Source organism: Sciurus carolinensis, chromosome 3, assembly GCF_902686445.1.
Source record: "Sciurus carolinensis chromosome 3, mSciCar1.2, whole genome shotgun sequence".
In the NCBI taxonomy this organism is placed as follows: domain Eukaryota; kingdom Metazoa; phylum Chordata; class Mammalia; order Rodentia; family Sciuridae; genus Sciurus; species Sciurus carolinensis.
The window spans coordinates 5,876,627-5,894,513 of record NC_062215.1 but is presented as its reverse complement, the minus strand read 5'-3'; the positions used below and the strand labels follow the sequence as shown (position 1 = coordinate 5,894,513).

The window sequence follows — 17,887 nt, the reverse complement described above, 5'->3', positions numbered from 1 at the left end:
CATCACACTTCCTCTCGGCCAACCCCAAGGGTGTTGAAGCTGCACCCTCAACAGGCTGCCACCGGCTCTCGCCTCGACTGCGAAGACCGCCTCCGCGCCGCTGGGAGCCCTGGGCTTGGCCTCCCTGTCACTCACGGACCTCCTGGCCTGGCCCGGCGTCCGGCCCCGCAGGAACCTCCATCGGGAGGACACCCAGACGAAGCTCGCGCGACGCGCGTGCCCGGTGGCCCGCGGCCTCGCAGCCGCCCTCTCTGTTTCTGAGACCTGTGTGTGTTTTCCTCTCAGAACAGGGGGAACTGACTCGACGCTGTCACTTTATCGCCGGAGCGCTCTTCGTTCTTGATCACACAGCTTGAAAGGCTGTCCATGCCAGCCGTCGCCACCCCCTCACTCCCACTCACTCCTCGGTCCTCTGCAATCTGGTGCTGTCCGCATAGCGCCACTAAAAGTCACCTTTGCCGAATCCACTCTGCGTCCCATTCAGTCCCATTCGTCATCCCTTCTGTTGAATTCCTTGAAACTTTGCAGGAAGTAGGTTTTCCTCTCATCTCTGGCCTGTCCTTTAACACTCTTCGCAATTTATTTTTCTTCCTCAACCCTTCCCTTAACTTCCTTGGGTTTTGTTCCAATCCCTTTTCTCTTACTGTATTCCCTCTCCTGGGACAGTTCTACCCACTTCCAATACCATGTATTTCCTAGTGAGTCTCAAACGGAAGTGGGTAGAACTGTATTTCTAGTCCAGATCTTTCTTTAAACTTCATACTTCTGAACATCTCCACTTGGATGTCTCAAACAAACTCAGCAGATATCAACTAAAACTCATTTTACCTTTAGGGACCCGTCCTCTTCCATACCCACGCCCTAAGACCAAATTGCATATCATTACAACAGCTTCACATCAAAGAGCCTGAGGTCATTCTTATCTTCCCTTGTCCTTCCATATAAACTCCCCATCCAAGCAATCTCTGATTCTTTCTTAGTCCACCTTCTAAATATTTACCAAATCTGTCTACTTCCTTTTAGCCTTTGGCTTAGGATGAAACTGCATTTGATGGGCCCTTTCTACTCCTTGGGAAGGAAGAGGATGAAGGACCTAGATGTGAGATAAGCCAAGGCAGGCAGGTTGATCAGAGAAGGCAGGGAACTCAGATTCCCCTGGTCCAGAGTCCCTCTCCCCAGAGCTACTGCACTGCCCTCCTAAGTGGTATTCTTGGTTTTTTGTTTGTTTGTTTTAAACTGGTCTTGTTTTATTCAACTCCCATGGTACCTGGATATTTAAATGAGTCATAATCGCTTACAGTGTTGGTTTAAATAAGAATCTCGAGGTCCTTTGCAGTGCAGCTCTGAAATATGCCTTTTAATAGGCTTCTCTGATGATTCTTCTTCTTCTTCTTCTTCTTCTTTTTTTAAGCTTAAAACAAAGAAATTCTCTCATTTCCAGAGGCCAGAAGTCTAAACTGAAGGTACCAGCAGGTTCCTGTAAGGCTCCAACTTCGGATGGTTCTAGGCCTTCTTAACTTGTTGGCTTCATCACTTCAGTCTCTGCCTCCACCATCCTGTGGTCTCCTCTGTATGTCTCTGGAGATTGTTAAGCACACTAAAATTTGAAAACCACAAACCCTTTTAAAATAAAAATGAAGAAGTCTCTGACACTCTCTGGTTCTGTGGCAATTCTCTGCCTTACAAGATAAACTCCAAAATTCATGTAAGATGTACAAAACCCTTTGAGAGTTAATCCAAACCAACCACTCTAGCCTCTTTTCTCATCATTTCCTCCTTGAATTCTGCTTTGGTCATAATCAATTATTTGGGGTTCTTGAATGTGCCTGTACTTTCTCAATGCTAAGCTTTTGTCCATTGTAGATGCTCAAAGAATGAGTCAATAAATTAAAACTATGACTGTGTGTAACGTCCTGTAGCACTGGGGATACAAAAAAGGGCAAAGTCTGATTCTGCTGGGCATGGTAGCACACGCCTGCAAGCACAGTGACTGAGGCAGGAGGATCACAAATTCACAACCTGCCCCAGCGATTTAGTGAGGACCTAAGCAACTTGGTGAGAACATGTCTCAAAAAAGGGGGTGGGGGCTGGGGATGTACTCAGTGGTAAAGTGCCCCTGGGTTCAATCCCAGAACTAAAAAAAAAAAGAAAAATCTTTGATTGGAATAACATAATTGAGGAGGAAGAGGAAATACCCAAGAAATGAAAAGAAAAGAGAACTAACAATTCTCGGACACCTGTGCCAAGCAGGGCTTTACTAATGTTAGCTCGTTTTCTCCTCATGCAAACACCAGAGCATGTCCTATTTATTTGCTAACAGATCTTGAAAGAGTTAAATACTTTGCCCAATATCACACAGCTCAAAAATAGTGTTGATTGAGCTCCTGCTGTATGCCAAGGAAGGAACATCCTGGGTGCCCTGACAGGTCCTGGGGAAAGAGAGAAAGAGATGCTATCCCTGTCCAGAAGGCTATCCTGAGTCGAGGTTTTCTGTTGCCACAATACATCTTCCAACCTTGTAGAACTGTAGAACCTATCAAAGAGTAGTATGTTACATAAAACTTACTCTCATTAACACGTGGGGCCTCCAATAATGGAATGATCATTCAGTCATTGACTCCTGGGTGTCCTGTGGGCCTTTGCAATACCCCCTCCAAAGTTATGTAACAGAATCACCTTTACACAAAGGAGGGTTCTGTATACAATGTATATTTAAATGTGTGTGCAATATGTATTCCAATGGCAGACTGGAATGATGTAACCTGGGCCTGAGAAATCTACTGATGTCATATACTGAAGATCTTTTTCCAATCTCCAGGAAACGTATTACTGTGAAAATATGAAATTTTCCCAACAGTGGCACATATTTATAATCCCAACTACTTGGGAGTCTGAGGCAGAAGGATCACATATTCAAGACCAGTCTGAACAACTTAGTAAACCCTGTCTCAAAATAAAAATAAATAAATAAAAAGGGCTGAGTAAATGAGGATGTAGCTCAGTGGCATGTAGAAAGTCTTAGGTTCAACCAGTACTACAGGGGCAGGGGGAAGAAAAAGAAGAAGAAGAAAACAAGAAAATTAATTTTCCAATATTAATTTTCTTCATCATTTTCTTTGGGGTGGGAAAGGCAGGTAGTTGTGCACTGAAAAAAGATGTTTTAGAAAAAGAAACGGCTGCTGGGGATAGTGGTGCATACCTGTAAAACAGCTACTGGGGAGACTGAGGCAGAGGGATGACAAATTTGAGATCAGGCTCATCAATTTAGTGAGACCCTGTCTCCAAATTTAAAGAGTGCAAGAAGTCTACACAGAAAAGAATAGCAATAGCATACATTAACTCATTAACTGAGTATTATGTGAAGAGTCTGTGCTCACAAGGCCTCTAATAACTACCTTCTCTTTTTTTTCTTTAATATTTTTGTGATATTCCAGATTGAATCCAGGGTCTTACACATCCTAGACAAGTGTGCTACACTTGAGCTACATCCCTAGCCCTGTAAAAATACTCTATTTGAGATAGGGTCGAGCTAAGTTGCCTAGCCTGGCTTCGAGCCTTCAATCGTCCTGCCTCAGCTTCCCAAATAGCTTCCCAATTATCTTCATTTTACAGAAGAAGAAAATGAGACAGGGAGGTTGGACCAATAGGTCACCCAGCTAGAAGTATATGAGCCACTATGAATCTCAGGACTTTGACTCAGAACCCAGAGCTTAATTAACACAGAGGCTATAGCAGAAGGTCACAGACAGGCTATATATATATATGGCAGAAGCTCACAGACTCTCTCTCTCTCTCTCTCTCTCTATATATATATATACATATTATATATATATATAATTATATATATATAATTATATATATATATACGTATATATACATATACATATACATATATATATATATACATATTATATATATATATATATATATATATAATTTTTTTTTTAAGAGGAAAGGGAAAAACGTCCTAGAACATCCTGGTGAACACCATTTTGACCTGAATTTTTATTTATGTTTCCCAGTAAGATGGAAATTCCATGAAAGCAAAATATATGTCATGTTCACAGATTTTTGGGTCTTTGGGGTTTTTGTTGTTGTTGTTGTTTGTTTGTTTGTTTGTTTTTAGTACTGGGGATTAAACTTTACCTCTGAGCTATACCTCCAGCTCTTCTTATTTCTTGAGACAGGGTCTTGCTAAACTTCCCAGCCTGGCTTCAGACTTGTAATCCCCTCACATCAGCCTCTGGAGTAGCTGAGATTATAGACTTGCATCACTGCACCCAGCTGGTTCACAGTTTTATTCCCAAAACTTAGTACAGTTCTTGGATTATATAAAGGAATGAATAAGGAATGAGTGGGTAATGAAAACTTTTCACCATTAAGGACTTCGCTAGAGACTTGTATAAGAAAAGTCTAATTCTCTTGGAATCTAATTAAATATTAACAATTGGCATTATTGATATCAGAAATAGAAGTAAAAGTAGTGAATCAGCCAGAACATACAACCCAAATCCAGATGCCAAGAAAAAAAAAATCATATCCAAAAGGAGCAGGGGAACAAGAATTATACGATCTGTTTATAGAGTTTTAAATCCTTGCCAAACTAGGCGCGATAACACATGCCCGTAATCCCAGCTACTTGGGAGTCTGAGGTGGGAGTATCGCAAACTCAAGGCCAACCTCAACAGTTTATTGTGATTGTGTCTCAAAATGAGAAATAAAAGGGTTGAAATGTAGCACCAGAGTTGGAGTGCTTGCCTAATGTGCACAGTTGTAGGATCAAACCCTAGCACCACACACACACAAAAAAAAAAATTTAATAAAATAAATCCTTGCTGAAATGCATTAGAAGCATGTAAGTGAATTTATGATATAGTTGACTAAACTGTGCATACTTAAACATCATTTCCTTCTTGCTCTAACAGTTTAGTTAAGTCCTTGTTGTCTCTGTGAATACTGCAGAATACAGAATACTGAATTCCTCAAATCTACAGGAAGTCTGGAGACAGAATGGTAAAATTATAGAAACCTTTCAACTTTCTAGCTTGGATCACAGAAAGGAGACTGGACCCACAATTCGATCAGCAGTTAATGCCAGGAACCTAGATATACCTCTTTAAATGGACCACCTGAAAAGCCAGGTATGGTGGCACATGCCTGTAATCTCAGCTCCATGGCAGGCTGAGGCAGGTGGATTGAAAGTTCAAAGTCAGTCTGAGCAATTTAGGGAGACTCTCCTCTCAAAATAAAAAAATGAAAGTGCTGGGGATATAGCTGAGTGGTAGAGTATCCCAGATTCAATCCCCAGTACTGCCTAAATAAATAAATGGATCAATTGGAATATAGAATACAGGAAAATATTGTCCCGGTTCACAATATCATACATTCACTGATTTTGTGTGTGTTTGTGGTGTTGGGGGTTGAATTCAGGGCCTCACACGTGCTAGTTCTACCACTGAGCTAGATCCCCAGTCCCCATTCACTGAATATTAATATATACATTGGTAATATATTTAATATTACCTGACCATTGCTATATATATTGAACAAACATAACTTAAGAAAATAGTATCCCAGTGGCTCAGCAGGGCTGAGCTAGTGCTTTTTTTTTTTTTTTTTGCGGTACTGGGGAATCGAACCCAGGGTCTTGTGCTTGCAAGGCAAGCACTCTACCAACTGAGCTATCTCCCCAGCCCTCTTTTAGTACTTTTAATGAAAATATCAAAAAAGTCTAAGTAAGGGTTCCCAAATGCCTTTCAGTTATGCAGCTTCTCCATTGGTATGACAATTTCAAGCTATTCTTACTCTATTAATGTCCCAGTCCTACTTTTCTGTCCTCTACTGGATTCTAGCAGGGCACTGGGACTGAGCTAAGCGACTTGAAACAGTTTGTTTCATAAAATGAACAGAAACAGTCAGGTTTGTATCACATGCCTGAAATCCCCACTACTAAGGAGTCTGAGGCAAGAGGACAGTAAGTTCAAGGCCAACCTGTAAATTTACTGAAAACTCTATCCCAAAATAAAATAGAAAGGAACCAGGCATGGTGGCACATTGCTGTAATCCCAGAAGTTCGGGAAGCTGGGACAGGAGAATCCCAAGTTTAAAGCCAGTCTTAGCAATTTAGCAAGGCACTTGTCAACTCGATGAGACCCTGTCTCTAATAAAATATAAAAAAGGGGCTGAGGATATGACTCAGTGGTTAAGCGCCCTTGGGTTCAATCCCTGGTACCAAACAAACAAACAAACAATAAATAAATAAATAGGGCTAGGATGTAACTTAGTGGTAAACTATGTATATATGTGAAATCCGGCTTCGATCCCCAGCATCTCAAACAAAACAAGCCCCCCCCCAAAACACCCAGAAACAAAATGGACACTGCTATAGTTTGTATTATAGATATTATCTGTACTCTCAAGTTCCTCTTTGTTATTGATTATTTTCACTCTGAGTTGGGGAAGATGGAATTGAAAAGATGGTTCTCAAAGGGTGGTCCCCCAAAGGACAAAGATTTCACTTAGGGACTTAAGAGAATTGCAAATACAAGGCCCCACCCAGACCTACTGAATGAGAAGCCCTAGGGACTGGGCTCAGGAATCAGTGGTATAAAAAGCTCTCTAGATAATTCAGAAGTTGACAAAGGTTTGAAAACCACAGGGTTTGCCTGGAGCCATGGCACACACCCATAATCCCAGTGACTCAGGAGGAGGGCAACTTCAGGACCAGTCTCCACAGTTTAGTGAAAACCCATCTCAAAGTAAAGTAAAGTAAATGGCTGGGGGTGTAGCTTGGTAGCTTTGGGTTCAATCCCCTGTACTATATTAAATAGTAAAAAAAAAAAAAAAAAAAAAAATCCTCAGGTGGTGGTGTAACTTTTGTCACTAAAATAATAAATTTGTCACATTTATTAATTTAAAACATTTTGGTACTGAGGATTGAACCATGAGTGCTTTGCCACTGAGCTACATCCCAAGTCCTTTTGCTTTTTCATTTTGAGATAAGGTTTCACTACATTGCCTAGACTGGTCTCGAACTTGGCTATCCTGCCTCAGTCTCCTAAGTCCCTGGGAGTTGCTGTAATTATGAGTGTGTACCACAATGCCCAGCGTTGTTGTGTTTTTTTATTATTATTACTTTTAATATTTTTAGTTGTAGATGGACACGATACCCTTATTTTATTTATTTATTTTATGTGGTGCTGAGGATCGAATCCAGGGCCTCACAGGTATTAGGCCAGTGCTCTACCACTGAGCTATAACTCCTACCCATTTTTTGTGTTTTTTAAATTATTGGAGATAACTTTTTAAGACAGGACTTTCTGGATCAAAGTATATAAATATTTGCATGCCTCCTGTTAATAGATTTCTACCTTGTTTTCCAAAATAATTATCATTTTTTCCTTTTTTCTATTTAAAGTTTTTTTTTTTTTTTTTTTTTTTTGGTACTGGAGATTTAACTCAGGGGTGCTTTACCACTGAACTACATCCCTAGTGGGGGGCCCCCCATTTTAAAAAATTTTTTTAGTTGTAGATAGATACAATACCTTTATTTTAATTATTTCTTTATTTTGAGGGAGGGTACCAGGAATTTAATCTGGGGCATTCAACTATTGAGCCATACCCCAAGGCCTATTTTGTATTTTACTTAGAGACAGGGTCTCATTGAGTTGCTTAGTGCTTCACTAAATTGCTGAGGCTGGCTTTTTTTTTTTTTTTTTTTTTTTTTCTTTTTTTTGGGTGCTGGGGATCGAACCCAGGGCTTTGTGCTTACAAGGCAAGCACTCTACTGACTGAGCTACCTCCCCAGCCCCTGAGGCTGGCTTTTGTGATTACAGGTGTGAGCTACTGCGCCTGGCTATTTATTAATTTTTAATATTTATAGTTGTAGATGGACACAATACCTTTAATTAATTAATTAATTAATTAATTAATTTTTATGTGGTGCTGAGGATCAAACCCAGTGCCTCACACATGCTAGGCAACTGCTCTACCACTGAGCTACAACCATAGCCCATAATTTTTATTGCAACAGGGTCTCACTAAATTGCTTAGGGCCTTTCTGAGTTGTCAAGGCTGGCCTTGAACTTGAGATCCTCCTGTCTAAGTCTTCCAAGAAGATGAGATTACAGGCCTGCATCACCACACCCAGCTTAAATTATCTCTTGAAATGGTTATGTATTTATTACCTTTTTTTTTTTTTTTTTTGGTGCTAGGGATTGAACCCAGGGCCTTTTGCTTGGAAGGCAAGCACTCTACCAACTGAGCTATGTCCCTAGCCCTATGTATTTCTTTCTATGCAAATTAGGAAACATTACTTTTATTAGGATTTATTAAAATATATACCTATTTAGCACTTTATACAGGCTACATCTTGCACAGTTAATATGGTTTGATCTGAGGCAGATTCTAAGCTTGGAATGACTTAAAAATGATTTCTGGTTTGATGCTTGTGCAATTTATAGTGTTTTAAATTATTTTTATTTGGCTCCAGAAATATTTTTCTCTTTTTGTGCTACTAAGATTCTATATACCTCAATTGGCATGTTGCCTGCATAAATGAAGACTGTTCCAAATAAGATATAATCCAAGAATTAAACCAACCATTCCAGAGAGAGAAGGGGGAAAGGAGAGGGAAAAGAGTCACTGGTAGAGTAAAAGAAGAGAAAACTGATTTTTGTAGTAATTGTTTATTATCTCAATGGTATTCCTTTAGGATTATCTAAAAAAGTATACATAAACTACTTCATGAAACCCCATTCTTGCTGGGCATGCACCTATAATCCAAGCTACTGTGGAAGCTGAGGCAGGAGAATCTCAAATTCGAGGTCAGCATCCAAAAAGGGAGACCCTGTCTCAAAAGCAAAAAAAAGAAAAACAAAGAAAACCACACACACACAGAAAAACAAATAAGCACACACGAAAAACCCCAAAGGGCTGGGGATGTAGTTCAATGGTAGAGAGCAGCCCTGGGTTCAGTCCCCATTCCTACAAAATAAGAAAAAGAAACCCCATTCCATTCTTGAAACCCTATAGAGAGGGTAGAGCAGAGAAAGGTCTACATATAAAGCAGTATATATAGTCAATTAGTCAATACACAGAACCAGCCTGGAAGGTGTGGTGGTGGGTATCTGTAAGCTTGCTACCAGGGAGTCTGAGTCAGGAGGCTCACAAGTTACATGCCACTTAATGAAACACTGTCTGAAAATAAAATAAAAGTGCAGGGCTGGGATGGTGGTACACACCTGTAATCCCAGCAACTGGGGAGTCTGAGGCAAGAAGATAGTTCAGGGCCGGCCTCAGCAACTTAGTGAAAATTAAAATAATGTCTCAAAATACAAAATAAAAAGGGCTGGGAATGTGGCTCGGGGGTTAAACACTCTGGCTTCAATCTCCCTATCCTAAACAGACAAAAAACAAATGTTGGGGTATAGCTCAGTAGTAGAGCATTTATCTAGCATGTGTGAGGTTCAGGCCCCAATAAAAGACACACACACACACACACACACACACACACACACCAAGGAATGGAAGCAACAAGACTTTCCAAGTTCTTTTTCAGTGTGTGGTGCTGGGGTTGATCCCAGGGCCTCACACATTAGGCAAGCACTCTACCACTGAGTGCCATAGCCAGTCTACTCTTGTTTTCATTTGTGTAGAATTATTTTTTATCAAGTTGTTTTGGGAAGAGTAGTTTTCTTTTTTGGTTTTTCATCCTGTTATCTTTCCACTCTCAACCTGTTCTAGAACATAGTATTCTCTAAGAGAAATTAGTAATGATTTCTTTCTTTTCTGTTTTCTTTGATACTGGGGATTCAATGCAGGGGCACTCTACAACTGAGGCAAATCCTCACCCCTTTTCATTTTTTTATTTTTAGGCAGGGTCTCTTAACTCCTTTAAGTGTTTTGGAACTTTTGAATTTTCCACAATTAGTCAGGGATTCCCTGATTTGATGGCTTTGTTCTGCTTTTCTAAATTGCCTTGGTTGTCCTCAATCTCCTGATTGTCCTGCCTTAGGCCCCTGAGTGGTTGGGATTACAGGCGTGAGAAGTTGTGCCTGGCTTTATTTATTTATGTAGTGGGTACTGGGGATTGAACCCCAAGGGCATAAGCAAGCTTGGCAAGTGCTCGGTCACTGAGGTATAGCCCTGACAATTTTTTTTTTTTTTTTTTTTTTTTTTTTTGCGGTGCTGGGGATTGAACCCAGGGCCTTGTGCTTGCAAGGCAAGCACTCTACCGACTGAGCTATATCCCCAGCCCACCTGACAATTTGTTTTAAAAGAACAAATTCTTGACGGGAAGGGTCACGCATGCCTGTAATCCCAGGAGCTCAGGAGGCTGAAGCAGGAGGATCTCCAGTTCAAAGAGAGCCTCAGCAATTTAAAGAGACACTAAGCAACTAGGTGAGACCGTCTCTAACTAAAATACAAAATAGGGCTTGGGGTATGGCTCAGTGTTTGAATGCCCTGGAGTTCAATCCTGGGTACCAAATTATTTTATTTTAAATTTTTGCTACTGGGGATTGAACCAACAAACCACATCCCCAGCCCTTTTTATTTTGAAACAGTGTCTCACTAAATTGTTGAGGCTGGCCTCAAACTTGTAATCCTTGTCTCAGCCTCCCAAATCTTTGGGATTACAGGTGTGAGCCACTGTAAACAACTAAAAGAACAAATTCTTTTTTTTTTTTTTTGCGGTACTGGGGATCAAACTCAGGGCCTTGAGCTTGTGAGGCAAGCACTTTTACCATCTGAGCTATCTCCCCAGCCCAACAAATTCTTTATAGAATGACAGGATTTTCCTAATCCATTCCGAGTCATTTCCGACTCATTTCATTTTCATCGATTCATACAGGTTATTTAGACAAATCTCAGGGAAAGACAAGGTTACCACAGGTAAAACATTGATACATTTGTCTTGTTTTCAGGTCAAATTTTGTTCCGAAATAAAAGCTGTTACATTTTCTGGTATTGTTTCTTTAGAATCACTTTTAAATTACTTTAAAAAGTGATTCTAAACTAAAAATTACTTTTAAATTAGTTGGTCCTTTGGAAATGTAGAATCAGAACTACTCTTACTGGATGTGTTATATGCTTTTCAAAAAATACTCTAACTCCTTGCAGTTTTTCGGAACTTCTGACTTTTCCATACTGTCAGGGATTCCCTGATGTGACGGCTCTGTCCTGCTTTCCTCGGAGACTACAAAGCCGGTATTGGTGTGTAATTAAGCAAGCCGGCTGTCTCGACTGCACGGTGTCCCAGCTGCGGCGACCTGGCCGCCTGCGTCGCGCCCTGGGCTGGGAGTGGCGGCGGCCGCTTTCGAACACACACACGTTCCACGACCCGAGCCTGGAGGGGCGGCTGCGACGAGACGAAAGCCCTGAGCGGGACCGAGCGAGAACAGGCAGCCGCGGGCCCACCGCGGACCCCGGCCAGCCGCGCCCGCAGCCCGGCGGCACCTGCGCCCGCACGCGCGGCCGCGCCCCGCCGCCCCGCCGCCCCGCCGCCCCGCCGCCCCGGGGCCTTCCCCCTGCTCGGCGCGGGGCTGCCCGCGGCGCCGCCTGATCTGCCGAGAACGCTCCCGTGAGGACGGGCTGTCCCTGGCGTTGCTTTCCTGGGCGAGCTGTCGAGACGAGGGACGAAGGGCGTATGGAGAGCCGCTGAGGACTGGGTCGTGGCTGAGACGAAGGGCCTCTGCGGCTCTGGCGCGTTGGGCCTGCAGGCGCCGCGGGAAGCGCCCGGGCGGGGTCCTCTGTCGCGGCGGGCTCTGAGCGGGAGTCCTGAGCGGGAGCGCTGGCCGCTCGGCGAGGTCCAGGTGGCACCATGGAGGAGCTGGACGGCGAGCCGACAGTCACTGTAAGGACGCGCGGCCCGGGCTCGCTTGCCTCGCGGCCCGAGGACTGCGTCTGCGTCGTCACTTCAGGATCGCCTACCTTCCTGCCAGGCGCTTGCCCCCTCCCTGGACTCCCTTGTCCTGGTCGGAGGTGGCTTGCGTTGATCCGGGAATGGGGTCGGGTGGTAGTGGTCACTGCCTTTCTGCGCCTTTGTATACTCACGAGCCTCGACCTGGAGGCCTCGCTCTTCCCGGTTCCTTTCCTTGTCTTTCCGACCTGTTGCCCTCGTGTCCTCTTGGGCTTTACAGTGGGCTTTACAGATCAAGCAGAGGAACTGGGGCTTTTAAATTTCCATCCAAACAAAGCTCCGCATCACAGCACCATGAACTTGTCTTCTACCTGTCGTGCTGTGCGGGCTCTGCGGTTCTGAAACGTATTTATTCTCTCGCAAGACTGTTTTTATTAAATTCTGTTTGAACTCTCAAGAGAATATATCAAGTGTGTATGATCTGTAGTAAAGAAATTCCTGAGCTTTAGGTAGGAGATGCCTTCCATTTCCGACGCCAGCAGTGCTAGTCTCTTCCCTGCTTTATTTGCTGCTCATTTTTCAAATGTAAATTCTGGCCGCCTTCCTCAACCTCCATGCCTAGGAACAAATATCTGCCCTTTGTAGTCGCTCTTTTTTTATTTTTTGGTACCAGCCATTGAACCCAGGGGCGCTAAACTTCTGAGCCACCTCCCCAGCTCTTTTTTAATATTTTATTTTAAGACAGGGTCTCGCTGAGTTGCATAGGGCCTGGCTGAATTGCAGAGGCTGGTCTTGAACTTGTGATCGTCCTGCAGCCTCAGAGGCCACTGGGATTACAGGCATGCGCCACCACACCCACAATCTTTCAGAGTTCTGCATCTTTTAGCTCTTGGTAATTCCTAAGACTCACTAAATTGTAAGTTACCTGACTTTGTATTTTGGATTTTAGAAAATTGACTTTCAGTTTGCAGTTAGAGTTATCCAATTGTAAACCACTCAATGACAAAACCAAAAATTGAAAATAGGAGTCATTTCAGCCATCAGCACTGGGTGTATTCCTGTAATCCCAGTGACTCAGGAGACTGAGGCAGGAGTATCAACAGTTTAAAGCCAGTCTCAGCAAAAGCAAGGTGCTAAAGCAATTCAGTGAGACTCTATCTCTAAATAAAATACAAAACAAATCTGGGATATGGCTCAGTGGTCAAGTACCCCTGAGTTCAATCCCTGGTACCCCCCCCCCAAAAAAAAAAAAAAAAAAAAGGACTGTGTATGCTTAACAAGGGATCTACTACTCAGCTACATCTCCAACCCTTGTAACAAATCATTTTATTTATTATTTGCAATGCAGGGAATTGAACCCAGTGGTTCTGTACTCCTGAGCTACATCCCAAACACTTTTTATTTTTTATTATGTTTATTTTTTTTGGTACTGGGGATTGAACCTAAGGACACTTAACTACTGAGCCATATTCCCAGCCCTTTTTATTCATTTTTATTAATTAATTTATTTTTTGGTACTGGGGAGTGAATCCATGGGCACTTGGCCACTGAGCCACATTCCTGGCCCTGTTTTTTTGTATTTTATTTAGAGACAGTGTCTCACTGAGTATTTAAGGCCTTACTAAGTTGCTGAGGCTGGCTTTGAACTCATGATCCTCCTGCCTCAACCTCCCAAGCTGCTGGGATGCCACCTTGCCTGGGCATTTTTTATTGAGACAAGGATTTCACTAAGTTGTCCAAATAGGCCTCAGAATTGAAATTCTGCCTCAATCTCCTGAGTGACTGGGTTTACATGCGTGTACCACTGTGCTCAATTGTATCAATTGTGTGTTTGTGTTTTTGAGAAAAATAATTAGAATTTTTACTAAATTACTGGAACTTTATTGAATAGTTTTATCTTGCCTTTTTCTCCACCACTTGTGTTAGAACTTTGGATGGGAAAACTTTTTATTATCCTGTCCAATGCCAAAGATCCCTACTTTGATACTGAGCCATGTTTACCAAGGGGATAAGGGTGCTCTAAGCTGCTGCTTCCGCCCAGTGTGATGTGCTGTGATAACACAGCTCTACATTCTTCTTAGGGAGACCACCTAGCAAACTGGTTGCCATTTTGAGCAGACCCTCATAGAAGAGCATTATCTTGGAAAACCTCCATAGTCAAGAATCTCAACTCTGCAGGTTCAAACTTAGTTTTGTGCTGGATGCAGTGGTGCATGTCTGTAATCACAGCAACTTGGGACACTGAGGCAGGCAGATTACAAGTTTGAGGCCAGCCTCAGCAATTTACTGAAGCCATGAGCAATTTAGGAAGACCCTGTCTCAAAAAGAGATGGGGCTGTAGCTTAGTGGTAAAGCATCCTTGGGTTCAGTCCCCAGTACCATAATAATAATAATAATAATCCCCCCAAAACAAACTCAGTCTTATCTGAGTTTGGGTCTACTCAGTGGGTTTACTCTAATCATCTCCAGAAACTGATGAATAATCCTGGATACTATTACTTTATCCTTTTTAATATATATTTTTTGTTGTTGATGGACCTTTATTCATTTACTTATGTGGTGCTGAGAATCAAATCCAGTGTCTCACACCTGCTTGGCAAGTGCTCTAACACTGAGCCACAACCCAAGCCCTGTTTTGTATTTTATTTAAAGACAGGGTCTCACTGAGTTGCTTAGTACCTCTCTTTTGCTGAGGCTGGCTTTGAACTTGTCCTTCTGACTCAGCTTCCTGAGCTGCTGGGATTATAGGTGTGTGACACCTTGCCGGACCTAATTTGTCCTTTAAAATTTTTTTTTTGTGGTACCGGAGATTGAACCCAGGGGTACTCTTATCACTGAGCCACATCCCCAGGCTTTTTTGATTTTGAGACAGGATTTCACTAAGTTGCTGAGTCTGGCCTGGAGCTTAACCTTCTATCTCCTTTGTTGCTAGGATTATAGGCCTGTGCCATTGTGCCTGGCTTTATATATTTTTATTTTTTGAGACAGGGTCTTGCGAAGTTGCCAAGTGGTCTTGAACTTTAATTCTCCTGCCTCAGCCTCTCAAGTAGCTGGAATTATAAGAGTGTGCTCCTGTGCCTGGCCTTTAAGTTTTTTAGATATTGCTGTACATTGTGCCTAAAATTAATTTTTTGTTAATTTCTATTTTGGTGCTGGGGAATTGAACCCAGGACCTTGTGCATACAAAGCAAGCATTCTGTCACGGAGCTAGACCCCCAGGCTTTAGGCCTTAGTTCATTTTTGTGTATATTTTGAATATATTGTGAAGTTCTTTTTTTTTTTTTTTTTTTTGGCACTGGGGATTAAACCCAGCTATGCTTTACCCCACTGAGCCATATTTTTATTTTGATTTGGTCTTGCCAAGTCACTGATGGTCTCATTAGGCTACTGAGACTAAGCAACTCAAACTTGTGATCCTCTTGCCTCAGCCTCCCAAGTTGGGCTGCGCCACTGCTCCCAGCCTCTTTTGCTTCATGTTTGGCTGCATTAGGCCTTCCTGAGAACTGAATATATTTGTGTCAAGACCAGACTATTGGCAGTCAAGATCACTGTCAAAAATATTCATGATGTGCCAGCTGTACCAGAGTGTCTTTTAGGCTGTGAATGAGAATCCTAGAGTCCCCCACTCTTGTGAGCTTTTGTCTACTTCAGGACAGATAATAATCATGTAAGAGAGTCATTTGGGTGATGAGAGAGATTGCAGCAGTTCATAGGAGAGTTCTCGAGATCTTGGGTTACACAGGTAGAGGTGGTAAGTGGTTAGAGTTAGGGTTCTTAGTAGAACAGGAGTCACTGGTGAATTGGATTAAAGTGCTGAGGGAAAGAGAACAATCAGATTCTAACTACAAGGAAGGCTTTGTTCATGTGTGAGTATGGAATGAGGTTCTGGGATAAGGATGGGCATTAAGGGATCCTTTTTGATCTGGGCATGGTGGCACATACCTGTGATTCCAGCTGTTTGAGAGACTGAGGTTGAAGAATAGCTTGAGTCCAGGAGTTTGAGACTAGTCTGGGCAACAGTGAGACTCCCATCTCAGAAATATTTACTTTTGGGACTGGGGTTGTAGCTCAGTGGTAGAGCGCTTGTCTAGCATGTGTGAGGCACTGGGTTTGTTCCTCAGCACCATGTAGAAATAAATAAATAAAATAAACGTATTGTGTCCATCTATAATTTTAAAAATATTTTAAAATATTTGCTTTTTAGTTCTTGGTTATGGATATAACTCTATAGATCAATCTATGAATTAGGAAGCTGGATGTGTGAAGCTGACACTCAAAGGGATTGACCTGAGTCAGAAAAATTCATAATCCCCATTAGAGAGATGGCACAGAAGCTATGGGATTGGAAGTTTCTGTCTTTTTTAATAGTTTATTTTTCATTTTTGATATTTTTGTACTATTAGGGATTGAAACCAGGGCCTTGCACATGCTAGGTAAGTGCTGTACCACTGATGTATACCCCTGGCCCCATCCAACCCTTCAAATAATTTTTATTTGAGGACTGAGGATATAGCTTAATGGTTAAGTGCTTGCCTAGCATGTATGAGGCTCTGGGTTCAATTCCTAGTACCCCCCCCCAAACCCTTCATTTTTAAAACATTTGAGACAGGGTCTCACTGAGTTGCCCAGGGCCTCTGACTTTCCATCCTCCTACCTCAGCCTCCTGAGTACATGGGATTATAGGCATTTGCCACAGCTTCTAATCTTTTTTAAGTTTTTTTTTTTTTTTTCTCTCTTTTTTTTTTTTTGGGGGGTGCTGGGGATTGAACCCAGGGCTTTGTGCTTACAAGGCAAGCACTCTACCGACTGAGCTATCTCCCCAGCCCCTTTTTTAAATTTTTTGAACTCCCTTTTTCCAAACTACAGATTGCTAAATTACAGTGTAAGAGTTGATTAGGGTGAGCTGGACACTGGTGCAGGCCTGTATTCCCAGCTACTGAAGAGGCTGAGTGAGGCAGGAGAATGGCAGGTTTGAGGTCAGTCTGGGCAACTTCTTGTCTCAAATTAAAAAGAGCAGGTGATATAGTTTAGTGGTAGCACAAACATCACTGGATTGGATCTCCAGTACTGAGGAAAAAAAAAAAGAAAGTTAGTGTGTAGCTTGGCAGGCAGAGTTGAGGTGTCCAGCGAGGTTGACTTAGTGGTCCCTGAAGTTGGGCATGTGGATTAGCACTTCATAATTTTCATGACTGCTGACTTCTGGGATTGTACTTACAAGTCAATTGAAAAGCAAAGCCTTCAGTGAGAATAACATTTCCTGTCCTTATTTTTCACTAGTTAATTCCAGGTGTGAATTCCAAGAAGAAGCAAATGTGTTTTGACTGGGGACCTGGGGAGATGCTGGTGTGTGAAACTTCCTTCAACAAAAAAGGTAGTCATTTTTTTCCCCATATATATATATATATATATATATATATATATATATTTTTTTTTTTTTTTTTTTTTTTTTTTTTTTCCAGTATTGGGTGCACATAATACCTTTATTTTGTTTTTATGTGGTGCTGAGGATTGAACCCAGGGCCTCACACGTGCCAGGCAAGCACAGTGCCACTGAGCCACAACCCCAGCCCGGTAGCCATTTTTTTCTTTCACATTATCTTGGCACATTTGGTTGCTTTTCTTTCATATTTGACTAGCAGAGACATGAAAATGATTGCACTCTTTTTGCACCATTTTCAGTTTTTAAACTAATTTTTTAAAAATTGGGAATCTAATTGTTTTAGATTTGCATTGTTTTATGAGACCTGGAAGATGTTAAGTCCAGGAAAAAGTCTTCTGTTTTAGGAAAGGATTTCTTTATGTTTTAATACCTCAAGTGTTCTTTCCCCTTTTTTCTTTTCTTTTTTCTCTATCTTGTGCTGGGGGTCAAACCCAGGCCTTCCATATACTAGAGTCGGCCCCCTTGTTGTGAAACTTAGATCCTGTGGCCATCACTTTTGCATTCACAGTGTGACTTGAATGATGGTTTTGTAGACTCAGTTGATCCACAGCAGAAGGGGTGCAGATGGCTTGTCCTTGGCTTGGATT

At 42.1% G+C, this 17,887-nt stretch overlaps 1 protein-coding gene across 2 annotated transcripts in view; it reads left to right on the top strand.

Annotated features, from left to right (window-relative positions):
• The first annotated feature begins 11,443 nt into the window (after nucleotides 1-11,443).
• Nucleotides 11,444-17,887, top strand: part of Nup85 (nucleoporin 85) — a 31,648-nt gene continuing 25,204 nt past the window's right edge. Inside the window, exons 1-2 of one of the 2 annotated variants that reach the window (XM_047545753.1) lie at nucleotides 11,444-11,854; nucleotides 17,138-17,231. In XM_047545753.1, the coding sequence (XP_047401709.1) occupies nucleotides 11,822-11,854; nucleotides 17,138-17,231 (127 nt within the window). In that variant the 5' untranslated portion in view covers nucleotides 11,444-11,821. Of the gene's footprint in view, nucleotides 11,855-13,941; nucleotides 14,039-17,137; nucleotides 17,232-17,887 lie in introns of those variants that run through there. The other variant, XM_047545754.1, reaches the window with a different exon arrangement.